This window comes from Centroberyx affinis, unplaced genomic scaffold (assembly GCF_046629955.1).
Source record: "Centroberyx affinis isolate AG114_WGS23_722 - 3 ecotype Tasmania unplaced genomic scaffold, CSIRO-AGI_Caff_v1 ptg000139l_1, whole genome shotgun sequence".
In the NCBI taxonomy this organism is placed as follows: domain Eukaryota; kingdom Metazoa; phylum Chordata; class Actinopteri; order Beryciformes; family Berycidae; genus Centroberyx; species Centroberyx affinis.
The window spans coordinates 317,093-334,648 of record NW_027278838.1 but is presented as its reverse complement, the minus strand read 5'-3'; the positions used below and the strand labels follow the sequence as shown (position 1 = coordinate 334,648).

Here is a 17,556-nt window from a genome sequence, read left to right as displayed (position 1 = left end):
AACCATTACATATTTAATCCAAACTGAAAAACTTTTTGGACTGAGCTTTCTTGTATTTTTGTGCCTAAATCAAGAATGGTTCAATTATGGATAATTTCTGTAAATAATGTAGTTTTTTGTAAAAAAAAAAAGAAAAAAAAGTGTACTATTAATACAAAAGACTCAATAAACGGGGCTTCTACAGCTTTTTAATGGAATGTAATTTGATCTAATTTTTTGTGAGGAACCCCATTGTTATTGAAGCAGTGCTTTCTCTCTCCATATTTCAAACAGACTGCTGCAGGCCGAGTCACGCACTGGGAGAGTGTGAAGTGTGTAGACTGGATGGGAGATGGATTTTTGCTTATTCAAAGATTATGCTGTTTTTGTCTGGTAGGAACTAAGACAATTAATGAAGCCATGCCTACCCTTCATAGTGATCAGATGTCCATACAGTGGACCTTTGAGTTTATTACTCCCATAAATCTGTGTGTGTGTGTGTGTGAGAGAGAGAGAGAAAGAGAAAGAGGTGTGTGTGTATGTATGTGTGAGAGTTATTAGGAAAACCTTTTTGGTCAAAACAGTATTTTTCAGTGTCAAAATAGTCAGTTACTTACAAGTCACTTACAAGTCAGACCTACAAATCAGTCTCATTATTCTAGCATGGCTTAAGATGAGGAGGGGAGGGAAGGGGAGGAGGGGAGGGAAGGGGGGGGGGGCTCTTTAAATATTTTACTGACGTCATCGGACCGCGCCCCTTACCTCCAGCATCTCTGCCACGTCATACAGAAGTGCTCATGCCAGGCGGAAACAGCCAACAACACCCCATGCTGTTACGGTCAATGATGTAGCCCAGCCTCATGCAAAACTAGTAAAACAGCCCGGTTGCCATTCACTTCACTTCAGGGTGTTCTCAGTTCAACCGCCAACGCCGACGTAACTTCTGTTGTCATTGTATTGGTAAGTAGCTGCATTCTTGGCATGGCAAGTTATGTCATGGAAGTGAATGTGAATTAAGTGTTAAATTATAGCTATAGCAAGCTAGCTGTGTCTGGGTTGAGTTTGAAGGAAGCCTCGGTGCCTTAGCTGGTCATTTGAGACGAGACAGGAGAGGAGGAAGATGTTCTATAAATACAGCTACATACAGTAACCGGCGGCTGTCATCAGGTCTGTCTGAGCTGTAAGCTAGCTTAATGCTGTGTTGCTGTCAGAACAACCTAGCTAGCCAAACCTGTGTGGTCAGAGTCATTTATTTGTCAGCGTGGGCAATTTGGTCAAATGTAATATAGGCTAAGGTATTGCGGGGAAATAAATTGTTCTCTTCTCATCACAAAATCTGTACTGAACACAGTGGAGACATTTAATAACTTGAGACGACAAGGGGGACGCCATTCCCCCCCATCTTCTCACAGCACCCCAGGGTGGTCAGCTGTAGCCTCTAACGTTACTTACAAGCCCACAAACACAATACAGTCATATTCTTGTGTGCGTGGCTTCTGATCCGGAAATGATGACTAGCAGCAGTAAGGTGTAATTGTGTTTTGATGCTATGGAAACTAGAAGCAAAGCGCAGTCAACTGAACTATCTCTATCTGAGACACATTGGACTAGTGACTGATCTGTCATTAGATTTACTGTAATTACCTATAAAGCCATTTGACTTTGCAGGTCACTACCTGTTGTAAAAGACAGGTTACAGCAATAATAACTGTTGGCCTTGTTCTGTGAATGGTAGCATTGTGTGGGATGGGCACCTCTCATATTACATATCCTGGATGGGAGGAGTAATTGATACGTATCCTGGTATGGGAAATAAAGAGACTGTTAACCCCATCACCTGTATCACCCCATAGTGTATTATGTGAGAAAGGGAATGCACTCGTGGGCTTCTGTTAAATAATGACACATTTCCACAAAGTGTATTTGTCAGGACAAAGTTCTGTTTGACTTTGACACTCAGAATAAACATATTGCCAAGGCATGGTATGATCCAGGTTGAGAATACAGGGCTTAGTAGTTACAGACGTACCTCAATGCCTTGACATCGGAGGATTCAAGTATGCCATTCATTGAAGTGTTTCAGTTTCATGCAAGTTTCATTCGAGTGTGTCAGTGTTTCATGGTGCTTTAGTATTTGAATCAGCACATCACATCAGGTCCCAGTGTAAAGATTTCTGGTTGTAGAGCTGCCAGTCTTATGCGTTGCTGTGAAAACTTGTTTGTTGTAATTTGTTTTACTTGTTCAACATATAAACCATGAGTATGATCTAAATGAACAAGAGTCAAAATGAGATCTTTCATAGAGAACAGATGACAGCATACATAAAAGGAGAATTGTTTAATACATACCCAGTCCAGCCCAGTCTATGTACTTAAAATATATGTGTGTGTGCCTGTGTTCCCCGAGCAGAGATTGAGGAATGCTGCTGGACGAGACTCCGCTCTTTGAGCCCTCCCTGCTCCAGGAGCTGGACTGGAGCAGCAACACTGTCTCTTTCTCTTCCCCCATCTCGCCCTCCAACCCAGGCCAAGGCCTGGTGCTCCGGCCCCTCTGCACTGCAGACTTCAACAGGGGTAAGACAGAGACCGAACTGACAACATATTCCACTATTTCTCCTGTCTTCAGTTAAATATAAAGAAGAGAAAATGGCCTTCTTTGCAAGACATAATGTGAAAAAATGGTTCTTTCTTTTTTTTCTTTCCTTGAAATGGTTACAAGCGTTGGTGGTGAGTGTCAGCCAGTAACTTTAAAGGCCACCGCAGAGGAAATCAAGAATTCACAACAGGTAGAATGGAAATGCCTCTCCAGAAGAGCGCCAACCATGTTGTGTTGTTTTTGTCTTTCAGGATTCTACAAGGTTTTATCTCAACTCACCCAGGCAGGCGATGTCACACCAGAGCAGTTCATTAGTAAGTCATGCTTAACTTCGTACTTCTCTCAAGTAACACTAAAGTGAGATTCTGATGGTTGTTTTGTCTACAACACTGACATGTGTCATTAACACATGCATTTAATTCCAGTGCCTCCAGTCTAACTGTCTTAACTTGGACTTCGTGCCCAAAACAATTGTCTATATAGCTATTAGAATCTTAGTTGTGTTTCAGAAGGGGTATATTGACACACTTTCCAGAAAACATAGAAAACATGTATTTAAAAAAAAACAAACAAATAAAATGAAAAGACGAGAGAAGAAAATAAATAAAATGCTGTCTGTTGTCTCCCAGAGAAGTTTGAGCATATGAAGAAGACGGGAGACTACTACGTCGTCGTGGTGGAAGACACAAATCTGGGACAGATCGTCGCCACCGCCACGCTGATCACAGAGCACAAATTCATCCACTCCTGCGCTAAGGTACATTACAGCCAGTGTATATTTAACGATGCAGGCAAGAAAAAGGTTAATCTTTTTACATTTTCCCTAAACTCCAATTCCCTTAATTTAGTTACTCATTGATGTATTGGTAAATAGAAAGCTGGGTAAATGAACTTGATGCAGTTATCACCAAACAACCACCACCATGAACAAAAACCAGTTATGTTTTTAGAATAGTATCATTTCATGTTTTATTTTCTTGGGGGGGAATAAACTGCATCAGTCTAATATTACCTATTATAGTTGTATTCTATGAATCAACATCATAAATATTTATATCATCTTAAAAAGTTGACACTGATATGAATTAACATCATAGTTAGAGGAGCATAAACAAATAATTTGGATAAAATTAGGTTTGCCCTCCACCAAATCCCTTCCCAAGGGGATGCATGAGTAATGTGGGCTAACAACAGGATGCCCTATTCCCTCATCACCCCCCACATCTTATTACAGAATGCCAAAACCTAAAGTTGACTTACAAAACAGAACCACTAGCCTCTTTGTTACGCAATCTGAAACTGAAGCAATGTTGCTGAGATATTGCAGTTGTGCCAGAGGTGTTGCTATAACAAGGTTAGCAGATAAAAATCATACCGATATTCCAAAATGTGCCACAAATATGTGATGGTAATAATATCCAATAACCAGCTCATTTTACCTGGCTTTGATTTACCATGTGACTTATTATGCAATATGTTCTTGACTGATTGTTTGTATCCTGTTGTCTGTTTGTGTTGGAAAGAATGAAGACCCACTCTGTTGTTTTGTTTGCAGAGAGGCCGGGTGGAGGAGGTAGTGGTCAGCGACATGTGCAGAGGGAAGCAGCTGGGGAAACTGTGAGTAGCTCTGCCTGAGGCCTGAAAGAGACACGTTTCTTTAGCAGACTGGTAGATTTGATTTTTAAATTCTCATGTGTAAGACCAATCTTAATTGTTCCCAAAAGCCACACAAAATTATTCCTGGAAGAGGCTTATTTAGCAAACATCTCCCTCAGTATGTTTCCTGCTCATGTTTTTCCCCCTCCTTTCTCTCTCTTTCTTGTAGGTTAGTTTCAACCTTGACTCTTCTCAGCAAAAAGTTGGATTGTTACAAAATCACACTGGAATGTGCTCCCAACAACGTGGCTTTCTACCAAAAGTTTGGCTACTCCGCCTCACATGAGACCTACATGCAGTGTCGGTTCTTCGACTGAGGACAAGAGAGACTTTACACCCCTTTTTTCGGGGTTTGACCCCAACTTTACAGACCCATGGAGATCAGGACTTGTACTGACAAAGTGTCGGAGTGTAGGAGTGCTGCTCTAGGATGAGTTTTGCCTTTTGGATTACAATGAATGAAATGGCTTTCAGCACACTTCCTCAGAGAGTTTATAAGTAAACATTTGCTCAAGCCCTCATCTTAGTCTAATGCCATCCTCCGCCCCTTTGGTAGCCATGGCTACCTCACCAGGGTGGAGCTCTGACATCATCTTACCCCACCCTCTGAAGAAAGGAACGTCTCTTCAATTCCTATTTTGTTACATTGTAATTTAGTAAATTACTTTGTACGGACACGGAACAAATACTAAATATATCTGGTAGGGTCCTATTATACAATTGCAATAAATGCAATTATCGCATGGGAAATGAAGATGGTACTAATTTAAGTTTCTGGTTCCAAAGCAGCTTAATTTTCAAACATTTTCCACAGGCAAGAGTTACTGTTTTCTATGAAAAATATCCTGGCAGGATATACTGAAGACCCTGACTGATTTGATCTTAGCCTCAAACGTCTCTGTCACATTACTGATTTATCCTAAACTCACCACTTTTACTGATTATTCTGTTTACCGCAAATTATTAGATTGAATGCAAAATCTGTTAGCTAGCCACTGGCTTGCCAAGGGCCAGTCACCAAAGAAAAACATGAATGGATTTTTTTTTCCCATTAACATGATTGGGGCATTTTTTTATGTAGGCATATTTATTTTGTAGAGAATTTGGCTTTGGGTTTTATATTTCTAATCTGTGCTCTTGGTAGAGTGCTGTAAATTGATTATTAATATCTCAGAAGACTTTGATCTTTGACTGTAATGTTGCTGGGTACCTGATGAAGGCTCTGATACTACAAAACATGAAGAATTGCTATCAAGACTGTTCTTGTAATATACATTTCTTGTGAACAAAAAACTTTTATATTTTATAAGGTAGTGATAAGTAATGATGGAAGGTTCTGTTTTGTATTTTGTATGGTGAATATCGGACATTTGATCACAGTTGTGATTAGGATCAAAGGATTTGTGAGATGGGGGTATGGATAAAAATGAGTTTTCTTAAATTACCTGTATCTTATTTAAGTTTTTGTAGTTAAGTTTGTTAATTATGCTGTTATTCTTGAGAACTGGGGAACATATTTAATGTAATTTATTTACAAATATATATACAATAGTCAAATAAAATATCTGATGATCTGCAGTATTTGCTTGTCTGATGTTTCTAGTTAGAAAAATTTCCAAGACAAATCGATGAAAACTGTACTACAAAGCAATTTTGCCAGGATTCCTATTCTTTTTAGTAAATGATAGTACATAGTAAATATTTTCAGTGAACAATAGCCAGGATATCATTGATCAAATTGCCAAAGTTTATGAATTCATTTGCACAAATGAGAAGCTGGGCATGGGGATAATTTGGTTACAGTACTCAATATAGTTATGCCAGTAAAATATATATATTTACAGCTTAATTTCTACAACTTTTAACCATTATGAAGTGGAATACAGCCTAAGATCCTCAGGCAGGGCCTTCCTAGCCAAAAGGTTTAGGTTTAGGTTTAGGTTTCAGACCGAAGGTGACCGAGGCTTTGCAACAGCCAACCTGACCAGCTTCAGCTCGCAAAATCAGCATCATCTTTTACATTAATTTTAACAGCATTTTTTAAATATAATTTGTTTCAATTGATGTCATTCCTGGCTTAAACATATTTTTTTCTGCTTTATCGGTTAATATTAATTTGTTTTCTAAACTGGTGCAAAGTTATGTAGAAAATGTATGATTTTGTTCCCTAAGCTTGTCCTGCAATATATTATGCCAGTCTGAACAGACAAGTGTGGGTGTTACACACATTAAGGCAGGGTGCTGCCAGAAAGGTTTCTGGGGAGATTTGTTTTTAAAAACTTCAAATCAGTAAGAGTTGGACCTGTAACCATTTATCTCAGGAGATAAATGGTTTTAGCATTTTACTGTACTCACAATCTTATTTTTCACAGCGTGACTGGAAAACTAGTCTCTAAATTACCAGAACATGTAAGCGTGTTTATGAACAAAATGCTCGACAGTAGATTTCAAGGTTGTGAAGCATTTACACACACTACTGTGATGATACACGCATCTGAACACAGCATTAAGTCAGACTTCTTTTTATTAAGCAGTGAGTTGTTATTTTTCATTCCTTACTATCCCACGTTAAGCCTGATATTAGTCCATAACTCCCACTATTCCCAAACAAAGGCTTTAGCTATTCCTATTGTCATGTCTTCCTCTGGGCAGACGTCCTGGCTACTTTCGCTTTTGCCGACTGCCCCCTTCTGGCCACAGTAATAATTCAAGTATCGAAAGTGCATTATTGCAATACTGTCCCGCTGCAAATGCAAAATGCTTTAAATACTATAAAACTGCAAAAAAATCGCCCATCAGTGCATACAGCTTGAGAAAAAAACAAAACAAAGAAAGAAAAAGAATTACACAAAAATGTTATCAAATTCTCCCGTTCCCCATCAGCTCTGCATGTCTCAGACATCAGGAGTGCTCCCCCTCCCGCCCCTTGTCCCTTCCCCTTAGAAAAAGTTCAAATATTTACATTTTTAATCCCAATAAAAATGTAAAAAATAGAGTGCACTGCGCCACACGGCTAAGTATCAGCAAAGCTCATCCATTCTGTGCTGCCGTGACCTGCATTCCTCCAAAGTCCTCGTCTTCCTCCAGGCTGCGTTTACGGCTCCCTGGTTAAGAAACAGGGGGAGTGAGAAAGAGAAAACAAATGAACCTACAGCAATACATCAATAAGAATACGTTCCCCCTCCACACCCAGGAGTGTGAGATGTGTGTGTAGTTAAAAAGGAAGCTTGTGATCACTATAATAAAAATAATTTTGTGCTGTAGAATTGTCCTGCCTTCACTGACTTTTTAAAACACTACACACACAGTCCCTGCTGTATTGAAGTGGAGACCGCTCAGGGAGAAGGGAAAGACTTTAAAGGGAGGCGTGAGCTGGTCCTTGAGGGCCGAGTTTGAATGTTAGCTTCTGTTTGTGTCTTTCAATAATGCCTATTCATAACGCTAGGGAAACTGAGTCTAATTAATGCAGTATTTCAGAGAAACCAGCCACAGTTGAGTTGGATAATAAATTAAAATGAGCAGATGAGAGCCGGACTTGTATAAAAAAAGGCATCAGCAGTGAGAGACTTGTTTTATATGGCTGCTTAGGCCCCCACCCCTTCAGCTAATATCACTCATATTAGTGTTTTGCTGAAGTCTGCTATCCACAAGTCTGACTCAACCTTTTGCCAAACACCTTAGTCATTGTATCAAAGCCAATCAACATACAAACAGCATGATGCCAAACCCTCTTGTTTTGAATGTAGCAGTGGATTGAGACCGGCTGCTGAAGAATGCAAACGCTCTCTGGAATTTACTTTCTACATTTATTCCCTCTTGGCAACAGCTTCAGCCAGACCCAACTCCTGTGCTGGTACACTGATAAAATGACATGAGGAGATAGGTGTGGCTGTACAGGATGATAATAGGTATGTACAAACCTGCCATCCCAGCCTGTAAGGAGAAGGACCTGCCCAGCTGCATCGGCGACATCATTTTGATCGTCAACTTGGCTAGGTAGATCGCTTCGTATTCCTGGGAAACAAGTTACTCATTATCACAGCTATAAGGAAATCAGTAGCTGACCTCACTATCGATATTGTACAGATAAGATCACAGGTGTTGGGATAGTGTGCTGAACTTTTTGCTCTCGTCATTGAAAATGCTTTTACCATAGAAAACCCTTATTCAAAAGCTGGCTGAATTTGCCTCACAAAGGAAACATAATTGTTGTTATTTTAAAGACCAAACCAAACCAGTTCCATTTTACAGCCTATTTGTGATACGGCGATGTGTTTGCCTGACAAACTCAAAGAAGCACATGGCAATATATCTTGTTGACATAACAGATCAGTTGCTTGCTGTAGCTATGACAGTGATTTGTTCACGATCACGTATTGATTGGACTGTCGCAGCCCACGGGTTGACAAATCAGAATTTTAAGTCCCATCTCTCTCCATGTCAGAGCTTACCTGTAACTGATGCACAAAGCCCACGTTGGGGTTGATGCAGAACCTCCTCTCCTGGACGTGGCTGAAAGCATCCCTATGGAATAAACAAAGCAGCAGGTTACAACAGCAGCCGCTGGCAGACTGAGCAGCTCAACCATCACAAACTTCAGCAGCAATCGTGTTATTTTGAGAATTCTGTTCTGTTCTGTTCTACAATTCTGTAGCAAATTCTAAAGAATGTGATTCTATTCCTGCTGAACCTTTTCAAATATTTGATGTTCTACATAGCAATGATGTTATAGTGGGCATTTGGTTAATCTAACGCCCTCAGCAGTGGTACTCAGAGGGATAAACTATACAGTTATCAAATACTGGTACATAAAAACTGTGTATCTTAAGCCTTTAATTGCATGTAACAACAAGGACCAATCACACACATTTATTAGAAAAGTCAGATTGGTTTTATCCTGTGGGAAAATATAGAAAAAGCAATTAATTTGAGATTGGAAACTTGCCTGTATTTCATCCCAAAGGTCTCCATAAGGTATGCAATCACTAAGGCAGCACTGAAATGATAAATGAAAGAGATATTTTATATGTTTTATATGTTCAGCTGTAATTTGTGCTCTGCTCCATCGTCAGCATTTAGTTTTTTTTTATTACTTCATGTCTCTTAGAAACTAGCTACTAGAAACATAATTGGAACATTATATAGGATTCACTGCACAGAGTATAATTATCAAATGTTATATAAAATAAAAAATAAAAAAATACCTTCTTGAAATCCCTGCATTACCATGAACCAGTACCTTTCCTAAGGGAGGAAGACCAAAGATTGTTGATAATACTGCTCAAAAAGTGAAAGTGTATCTATTCTATATGACAAACAATATGAGCATTCAAAATGGAAATTGATGTATCATTACCTCCAGTTGCTAAGCAGCTATCAATAAATTCTTTAGTCTGTTAGGAGGTAGGAGCAAAATGAAATGGTAAAACACATCATGCATAACGGAAAATGCACATGGTATGTCTCACATTGAAATATAAATCTTGTTAACAAGGAAGCAAACAGTATACTTTTTATAACTCACCATAGGGAAAAATCGTATAATATTTTCCACTGGATTGTCAGCAATATCTAACACAAGGTATCTACAAAAAATATAATGACATTTAGTGCATGGGCTAGCAAAAAAAGCACTTATTCAAACAGCTTTTCACACAAAAATGCACTGATGCAATGAGAGCTTCACATCAAATGTTCAGATATAGAGAGGTCAGATGATAGGGAGTTCTTAATTAATCACTTACCTAAATGTATGTGGGAAATTAGGCTTGATAAAATTGGCTTCAATGTCTTGGCGGACACACACAATATGCGTTATGCCCTGTCTCTCAAGGATTGGCAGCTAGACAGAGAAAAAGGAGAGACATCACATGAGCTATAACAATAACAGACTTAACGATAACAGACTCATAGTCTCTCTCTGTCACTCTCTCTGCAAGTGTCAGTAGTTAAATTGTTTAGAAATTACCTTGCTTTTCATTGCAGCAGAGTAGGGACCTAAAAACAATCCTGGTAATATCTCCTGAAAAGAAAGACACAGCAGGATGACATCACTGAAAGCACAGACACATTTCTTGCAGTCCAATAGAATCAGTCACATTTACAGTATGTTCTGTTGTTTAGAGGTTAAACCTTGTTTCTGTGATTATGTATTTACTAGGATGAAGCAATATAGCACTGCATTTAGCAGCTGGCAGAATGATCTGCCCACTGTCTACACCTAAGATGGACCATGCAGTATTAAAACTCTCACAGCCCGTATGTCTAAGATAACAATAGTAGCTACCAACGAAATTCAACATGTCTAATCCGTTTCTCTATATAAAAGATCCTCAAACTTTTAAAGGGCCATAATGTCCAAACAGACAACAGACCAGATTTTCATCTTTTATCTATGACTAGTATAGCATTGGGGTAGTCAAACCTATGACACGTTTACCAACATTCACACACTGTTATTTAGCATAACTGCTTGTAACTGAGAAAAATGACAGGATATTCTTTATTCAGCTGGGGGCAAAGACCCTTTGGGATCCACGCCCTGCTTTTGGGGAACCACTGCCTTCTGCAGAGAAAAGCTTCAAGACATTCTGCTGTCAGAAAGCCCTTGCTACGAAAAAAAAAACAATAAAAAAAAAAAAAGCTAATGTTATGTACCTGCATTTCTCGTCGCATTGGATATGCCCAGTCCTGTGAGATAGGAAATACAATGTTAGCAACCAAGACAAACACGGCTAGTTGCTTGGTGGATGTGATAATTGCTAAAAGTGCTTCAGTCACCATATGGGTATGATTGCCGACATAGCTACGTGGCTAATGGCAGGAAGCTAGGCTATTCAGTGTTAGCATAGTAAACAATAACGAGAGGGCACAAGGAGATACCGACATGGACTTATTCTAAAAAATACTGACGATTTCACAAATAGACTGCAATGGGTTTGCCAAAAACATGATCACTTCTCTCCGTTCTTTAGCTGGCAAGCAATAAAGCTAGGACTGCTGGTGGTGATGTTAGCTAACATTAGCCAGGCAAACACACACACACACATGACATTCCAGCTAATGCAAGTTGCCGTGCACACACCAGAAGATCCTCCTTGGACGCGGGCAGGGACGGGAACTGGAGTTTATTCTCCTCGTCCATTCTGCAGTGTATGCGGGCACTGGCGGCCCGGCTCTGCGCGCGGTATCGATGTTTCTGACGGCGCGTTAGCTGAAGAATCGTTGCGGTTTGTTTTGAGGTTCCACATGCATGTCCGCCATGCTGCTGCTCCCTGACAGATGTGTCACGTGACCACGCACTTGGACGGTGGACGCGTGGAAAGAACAGAACAAGAAAGAGCCAAAGGAGAGCAACAGCGGCATCTAGTGGTCGCTGTCCGACACTCATAACAATTTTGTTTATAACCACTCAACTGAGTACATCATACATCACTTCAAGTACATCAACACACACAGGTCGAAACAAAAAAAAAAGAAATTATAATAATAATAATAAAATGATAATAGGCCTATAATAGGGGAATTATTGGAATAGATTATAAAGTCTTTTTGGCTTTTTTGCAGCTTGCAAATCATGACAATAGTCATTGAACTTAATCAAGAATGCATTAAACGTGCGTGTCTTTTCATTCCATTTCCATTTGTGGATGTAGTATACATAACAATTATGTCAGTAACGTAAATTTGATTTCCATCAAGATTATAGTCTTGCATCTTGTAAATTATATCACTTTTAGATGTATACAGTACATACATAAAACAAAATCCATTTAGCCATGTACAAATATCAAAAATAAAGTCGAAACTCACTTGTACCTTTCAAACAGGCATTCTTATTTCCCATATGGGCTTACAAGACCCAACAATTCGCAGATGTTTCATTAACATTTTTAATTTCCAAATAATTGTGTACTGCTTGTAGACTGTGTAGACTGAGATAATACATCATTCATTATGTACAGCTTATTATGTTCAAACATGAATGAATTTCTGAGTGGCACCAGAGTAAATTATCAGAGTAGACTAAATGATCGTTTTGGCTCCTTGAATCTAATTAATTTGCTCCATTTGTAGGCTTTGATTTTGTATGCGCCAAGGCCCGCTATGTTGACGCAATAGTGAATTTTCCATAAAGTTTGTCTCATTGTTTTCTCAGGGACAACCGCAGCCTTACACCCACTCACATGTTAGAAAGGGGAAGAACAGTAATGCGCTACAGATATGAAAACAGGTTCACACATTGAACCACTTCCCTAATGTATAATCAGGCGATGACACTGCCCAAGAATGACTGGGAATGATATAGAATTATCTACTATTTCTGTACAACTTTACTAAAAGCTCATCATTGTACTTCACAAGCTAAAGCCACACTATGCCACTAATGAAATAGAACCCTAGGATGTTTAACCATTTTATTAAATCTTTTCGCATTACAACCATGTAGATTACACAGCCTAAGATGCAAATGAGCATTAAATAAGTTATTGAAGTTCACAACATTGATAAAAAGTCTCAGGCAATAGGAATATCTATAGAAGTAAAGGGGAAGATCCTGAACTTCGGTCAAGCATGTAGTGCTTTATCTCCCTTAGTGTACATTAGGCAGGATTACAGCTTCCATGTGGGTTAAGAAATACATCATCATTACAGCATTGTGCTAAATAGACCAAGTGTGATATCAACCCACAAATGTATATGAAGGGTTTTAATTTCAAAGTGCAATACATTTGTGTTGCAATATATTGTGTCCTCTAAATTGTTGTTTCTCAAACTATGGGGTTGGACCCAAAATTAGCCAGTGTGTTGAAATTGTTTGAAAATGTTTTATTTATGACACACTTAAAGGAGTGAATACAGTTTAGCAGGAATTAAATTAACTTAAAAACAAAGCAGCAGTGACCACAACAACAATCAATATGGGGTAATCAATTACAAACAAGATAAGGGCAAAATAGTATTAAGTAGTAGATAGACAGTAGATAGTATTAAGTATTAAATGAATTATAATTTAAAGGGGCAATAAGTAAGATATTTACTGCCCCAGAATACAAAATGACCATAATATATTTGATAGGGTGATAGGGTTGGTGATCAATATACCAATGACTGATTATGTCACAAAGTGCTGAGAGTTCTGACCATAGAGATATAATACGTGTTATATCTCTATGGTTCTGACTTTCAAAAGTCACTTTCTGGCTCGTACTCTTTTGGAGCAAAAAAATCCTAGTCTATTGGAATTTAAGGCATTGCAAGACATTTTGTTCTCAAGCCAAAATGTGGCTTTATTATGTCAACGAGGCCACTGTAACTCAAAGGGATGGGAGGGGTGAGAGAGGTGAGCGGGGTGAGAGGGGTGGGTAGTGGCGGTGGTGGGGTGGGACTGTGCCAGAGACCCGTCAGTGTTGTTGCAGTTCCTACTGGTTGGTAATGGAGGTCAATAGAAGTCATACGTTACATAATGGCCCTTTAAATGGTTCTTTAACTTGAAAGTGTTCCCACTTTTGTGCCTGTTAAAGTGTCAGTCAGGTTTTTGCCTTAAAACCACAAATTACTTTAGCCCGGGTCAACTCAGCTCAACTGAGCTTGTTTTTTGTTGTGCCATGGCTATGTGTTGTGTCCTCTGCTTTATATCCAATATCTACACTCAGGAGCCACCAAAACCAAGATTGCATTGTGTGACCTAAATAACACGATATTATAAAGGCACCGGAAACTTTAGAGTGTATTGAATCACTTTATCTGAGATAAGATAAGATTAGATTACCTTCAGTTGGAGGGCATGAGACATGCAAAAAGCCAGAGAACAGCCATATAGGTTAGAAGGACAAGTCTTTTCAAATAAAACAAAAATAAAATAAAATAAAAAGTAAATTTTCAAATTTCAATAGAATCTGAGTCCCAATATAGAACTCCTTAACTCTCAAATTATTTTGCCACATTGGTAACAGTTGTGAGTTTGTCCCTTTAACAATCAGGTTGTCATTGAGATAGCGATGTCCCGTTATACTCACAGGGGGAAATCATGTGGTTTCTTAGAACAAAAGCACACATTTGTGTTTTGATTGCAGTTCTAGACAAGAGCTGAAGCCACAAGGAAAACATGGAACCACTCTGTTTACATGTCATGAGTTCTGATTGGAGATTAGTTTTACCTTTCAGCTTCTTGTGGATAGCATAGCAAAGAATACCTATAGGTCAATGACGTTAGTTCTTGGTAAACAACTGCCGCAACCGCCCACTAGATACTGTTTATAAGGAAGTAATTTGGTGTCAGACTGTTAGGTGAGAGTGTTTCCTGTGCAGACTGCGTGTTGTGATAGTGTGTTGGGACAGAAAAAATGATAAAATCTATCACCGTAATCTTGATCTGCCTGGCAGTGGGATGTTTCACCCGGAAACAACCTCACCATTGCAGTGAGTAAAAGAAAAAATATGCATTTTATTCTGTACTTTTTTATCATCAAAAATTGCATGTAAGGTTTTGTTTTTCTGAATAAAACTGTAGTAACATGCTGAATAGGACAACTGAATACAATGCAAGTATTAATCACCCAACTCAACTTTTTGCATATAATGCAAGTAATGTGTTTGTTTTGCATACAATACACACAGTTACACAAGATATGCAACAAATATAATTTAATTGCATCATTAATTCACTTCTTCCTCTATTTTAGCCTGTTTTTTTTATACTTTAAACTATATTGACTAAAGACTCCTTATCTCTAACAGAATCGCCACCACTTCTGTCTGGACGTATTGCTGTGGCAAGTGTTTCTTTCAAAACATAAAAAATATTTATCAAGTTACAATCATAATAGCATAGCAATCTCTGAAAGTACATTTGGTAAATAATGATGTTATAATTGGAAGCCATTAAAAGCTCTTATATCAGGCTAACACGTTACTGATATAGGGCTTTGTATGTTAATGAGTATCCTTATAAAAATACCATACTACCATAGATGACTACCATAGATGTACTGTATATCTTAAGCAAAGTGTTATCCTAATTGTTTCTCAGGTAAAGAGTCTTTGATCTGTGAAATGACTCCAAACTCTCCTTTTCACAGATGGCCCAAAAAATGAATCTGATGGTCGATGCCAAATATATCTATGATGCTTATGGCCAGCGTATACGACTCAAAGAGATTGGCACTTTTGACAACACAACTTTCCACTACGATGGGCTCCTAAACTACAAAGAGGTACATCAATTATAACGACATTTCCTTGGACTGTTGTACAGAGACCTTGTCATCAAATTCTACAGCAAAGCAAGGCAGCTGGGGCCAATGTATGACTATTTTACAATTCACTAGTACACAGAAACAGGTGTTTACAATTAACTTTTTATTATGTTACTCCATCTGTATCTGTATTGTGTTTTGTGGTGTTCTCTCTTGACTCTGCTCCATTCTACAAAACTCAGATTCTACTCATCCCCACTCTAATCCATTACATTTCCCCATATAATTTCCCTGCGTCTACCAGCATGTCATGTATCTGATCAATGAGCAAAACCGCACCTGCGTCAAGCAGCCCCTGAAGGGTGACTTCAAGCCCATGGAGATCCCCCACAATGCAACACTGCTGGCTGCCATCATTCTGGGCAGCTCCTCCGCCCCTCTGGACGGACTGGAAGTCAATACTTGGGTAGGAGAGACGGAGGAGAAGGGTAAGAGCCGGCCTCGGAACAAAGAATTTTTATGTTGTATGTGTCAGTCTTACAATAAAATGTTAAAGAATAACTGGGAGATACCAAATGGGATGTTTTCAAGTATGTGGACACAAGGACATTATGAAGTGTCTATATTATATACAGTATACATACATCACCCATCAGCCTAATTACCTCTGACACACCCACCTATGCAAAACACCCATTGCTTTTCAGTGCCATAATGTAAGAGCCATAAGACAGTATTACAGCTTTAGCCTCATTTTCTTCACAGACATTTAATTAGCAAGAGTTGAGAAATGTTATTAAACAGGGACAGTTTTAATGTATTATTCAGGAATTCATATACTGATCTGCAGTTTTCATCTGGCTGGTTAATTGCAAAGCTGGCTTTTATTCTGGCACTTTATTGACTCACATTCTTTCATCCTTGTGTGATTATTCAGCCAAGTACATGATCTCAGCCACTGTGTTTGGTTGTATTCCTGTGAGCACTTCCTACCACACTGACAAAACTGGATGGGTGATGATAAGGTTAGTCTTTGGTCTGTAACACAATCATGCACTTTGGTAAATACTTTTATTTTTCAGCAAGCACAACATATCACCCACCATGTCACCAGCATATGGAAAGAGATTTCAACACTAACAGAAGTTATCACTGATATGCAAATCTACATACAATGAATATCAAATAAAAGAAAAAAAATGCATTTTTTAAATTTGATTCAATAATGTGATTTTCTTTTAAATTGCCCTCATGGTCAGAAAGAAGATGCAAATAGACATCCACATTGTCACACTTTGTATGTTTCAGAAGTATTGTTCTTTTTAGGTTTTCAAAATAAAAGCAAAGGCTTGAAGTAACAGGGAATATTGGGAGCAGCCAATATCAATTAACATTATTTTTAAGATATTTCATTTTGAGATGGAGATAGGCAGGCCAAAAATGTGAAAATATTTTACCAAATTCAAATATTACTTTAGGGTTATAAGGTGAATGTGCTTAGAGAATATACTATCAGAAGCAGAAGCAAAAGAATGGAAAGAATATTTTGCATTTTTGAAGAGCTTCATCACTTATATTTTTATCTGTCTGCAAGTTTCAGCAAGTGAATAATAAAAAATCACATCCTCGCTCTGTCCTATTTATTCACAGCTTTTATAACAACATAATTGGTGTGGAGAACCCTGAGGAGCTTTACCCTCCGCCTTACTGTCAGGACGTCCAACTCAGGGATGAATCCTCTGGCTTTTACAGCCTATTTGAAAAACACTGATTGATCTCATATGGCATTGCTCAGCGTTGGTTTTTCAGCAATCAACCTTGAATTGTCTCAATAAAACATACTAAATATTCACTCATTCTTGACTTTGAGAATTATTTTTTGACTGAATGAGCTGACTTGCAGTTGCATGAAGAATAAAGATAGAGCTGTTATAAAACAAAATGAAACAGAAACTGTGACTGCATTAGAAAAAACAGTTGTACCAAATCATGACTACTTTCTTCAGTAATAGCTCTCTGAATAAAACTGATGAAAAATGTTTCCTTTATCCCATACAGGCAAGCACGAATAGCTGCCTTATTTTCCCCACATCTGCAATGGCAAAGTATAGATCCTCTGAAACAAAA

The 17,556-nt window shown here is 38.5% G+C and overlaps 3 protein-coding genes across 3 annotated transcripts; 2 read left to right on the top strand and 1 right to left on the bottom strand.

Moving 5' to 3' along the window:
* The first annotated feature begins 797 nt into the window (after positions 1-797).
* On the top strand, positions 798-5,803 carry gnpnat1 (glucosamine-phosphate N-acetyltransferase 1). The gene is made up of 6 exons (XM_071530986.1): positions 798-939; positions 2,390-2,553; positions 2,827-2,889; positions 3,205-3,332; positions 4,131-4,192; positions 4,401-5,803. The coding sequence occupies exons 2-6, from the start codon at positions 2,400-2,402 to the stop codon at positions 4,546-4,548; spliced, it is 555 nt and encodes a 184-aa protein (XP_071387087.1). The 5' UTR covers positions 798-939; positions 2,390-2,399; the 3' UTR covers positions 4,549-5,803.
* An 875-nt stretch (positions 5,804-6,678) lies between these two features.
* Positions 6,679-11,493, bottom strand: styx (serine/threonine/tyrosine interacting protein). The gene is made up of 11 exons (XM_071530974.1): positions 11,316-11,493; positions 10,889-10,921; positions 10,200-10,253; positions 9,976-10,073; positions 9,756-9,816; positions 9,588-9,624; positions 9,436-9,475; positions 9,177-9,227; positions 8,683-8,755; positions 8,152-8,245; positions 6,679-7,335 (listed from the first exon to the last, which is right to left on the bottom strand). Exons 1-11 carry the CDS (start codon positions 11,373-11,375, stop codon positions 7,262-7,264), a joined length of 675 nt encoding a protein of 224 aa, XP_071387075.1. The 5' UTR covers positions 11,376-11,493; the 3' UTR covers positions 6,679-7,261.
* Positions 11,494-14,532: 3,039 nt separating this feature from the next.
* Positions 14,533-17,266, top strand: LOC139653977 (ependymin-like). Its single transcript, XM_071530997.1, has 6 exons — positions 14,533-14,653; positions 14,972-15,006; positions 15,313-15,447; positions 15,734-15,917; positions 16,367-16,454; positions 17,080-17,266. Exons 1-6 carry the CDS (start codon positions 14,578-14,580, stop codon positions 17,198-17,200), a joined length of 639 nt encoding a protein of 212 aa, XP_071387098.1. The 5' UTR covers positions 14,533-14,577; the 3' UTR covers positions 17,201-17,266.
* Positions 17,267-17,556: the final 290 nt, after the last annotated feature.

Coding starts and splice junctions, on each gene's coding strand:
- gnpnat1 (XM_071530986.1), top strand. CDS start 2,400: ATGCTGCTGGACGAGACTCCGCTCTTTGAGCCCTCCCTGCTCCAGGAG. Junction 2,890..3,204: donor CACACCAGAGCAGTTCATTA/GTAAGTCATGCT, acceptor GTTGTCTCCCAG/AGAAGTTTGAGCATATGAAG. Junction 3,333..4,130: donor TCATCCACTCCTGCGCTAAG/GTACATTACAGC, acceptor TTTTGTTTGCAG/AGAGGCCGGGTGGAGGAGGT.
- LOC139653977 (XM_071530997.1), top strand. CDS start 14,578: ATGATAAAATCTATCACCGTAATCTTGATCTGCCTGGCAGTGGGATGT. Junction 14,654..14,971: donor GAAACAACCTCACCATTGCA/GTGAGTAAAAGA, acceptor TATCTCTAACAG/AATCGCCACCACTTCTGTCT. Junction 16,455..17,079: donor ACTGGATGGGTGATGATAAG/GTTAGTCTTTGG, acceptor ATTTATTCACAG/CTTTTATAACAACATAATTG.
- styx (XM_071530974.1), bottom strand. CDS start 11,375: ATGGACGAGGAGAATAAACTCCAGTTCCCGTCCCTGCCCGCGTCCAAG. Junction 10,922..11,315: donor CGTCCAAGGAGGATCTTCTG/GTGTGTGCACGG, acceptor CCTATCTCACAG/GACTGGGCATATCCAATGCG. Junction 9,476..9,587: donor TAGCTGCTTAGCAACTGGAG/GTAATGATACAT, acceptor TTCCTCCCTTAG/GAAAGGTACTGGTTCATGGT.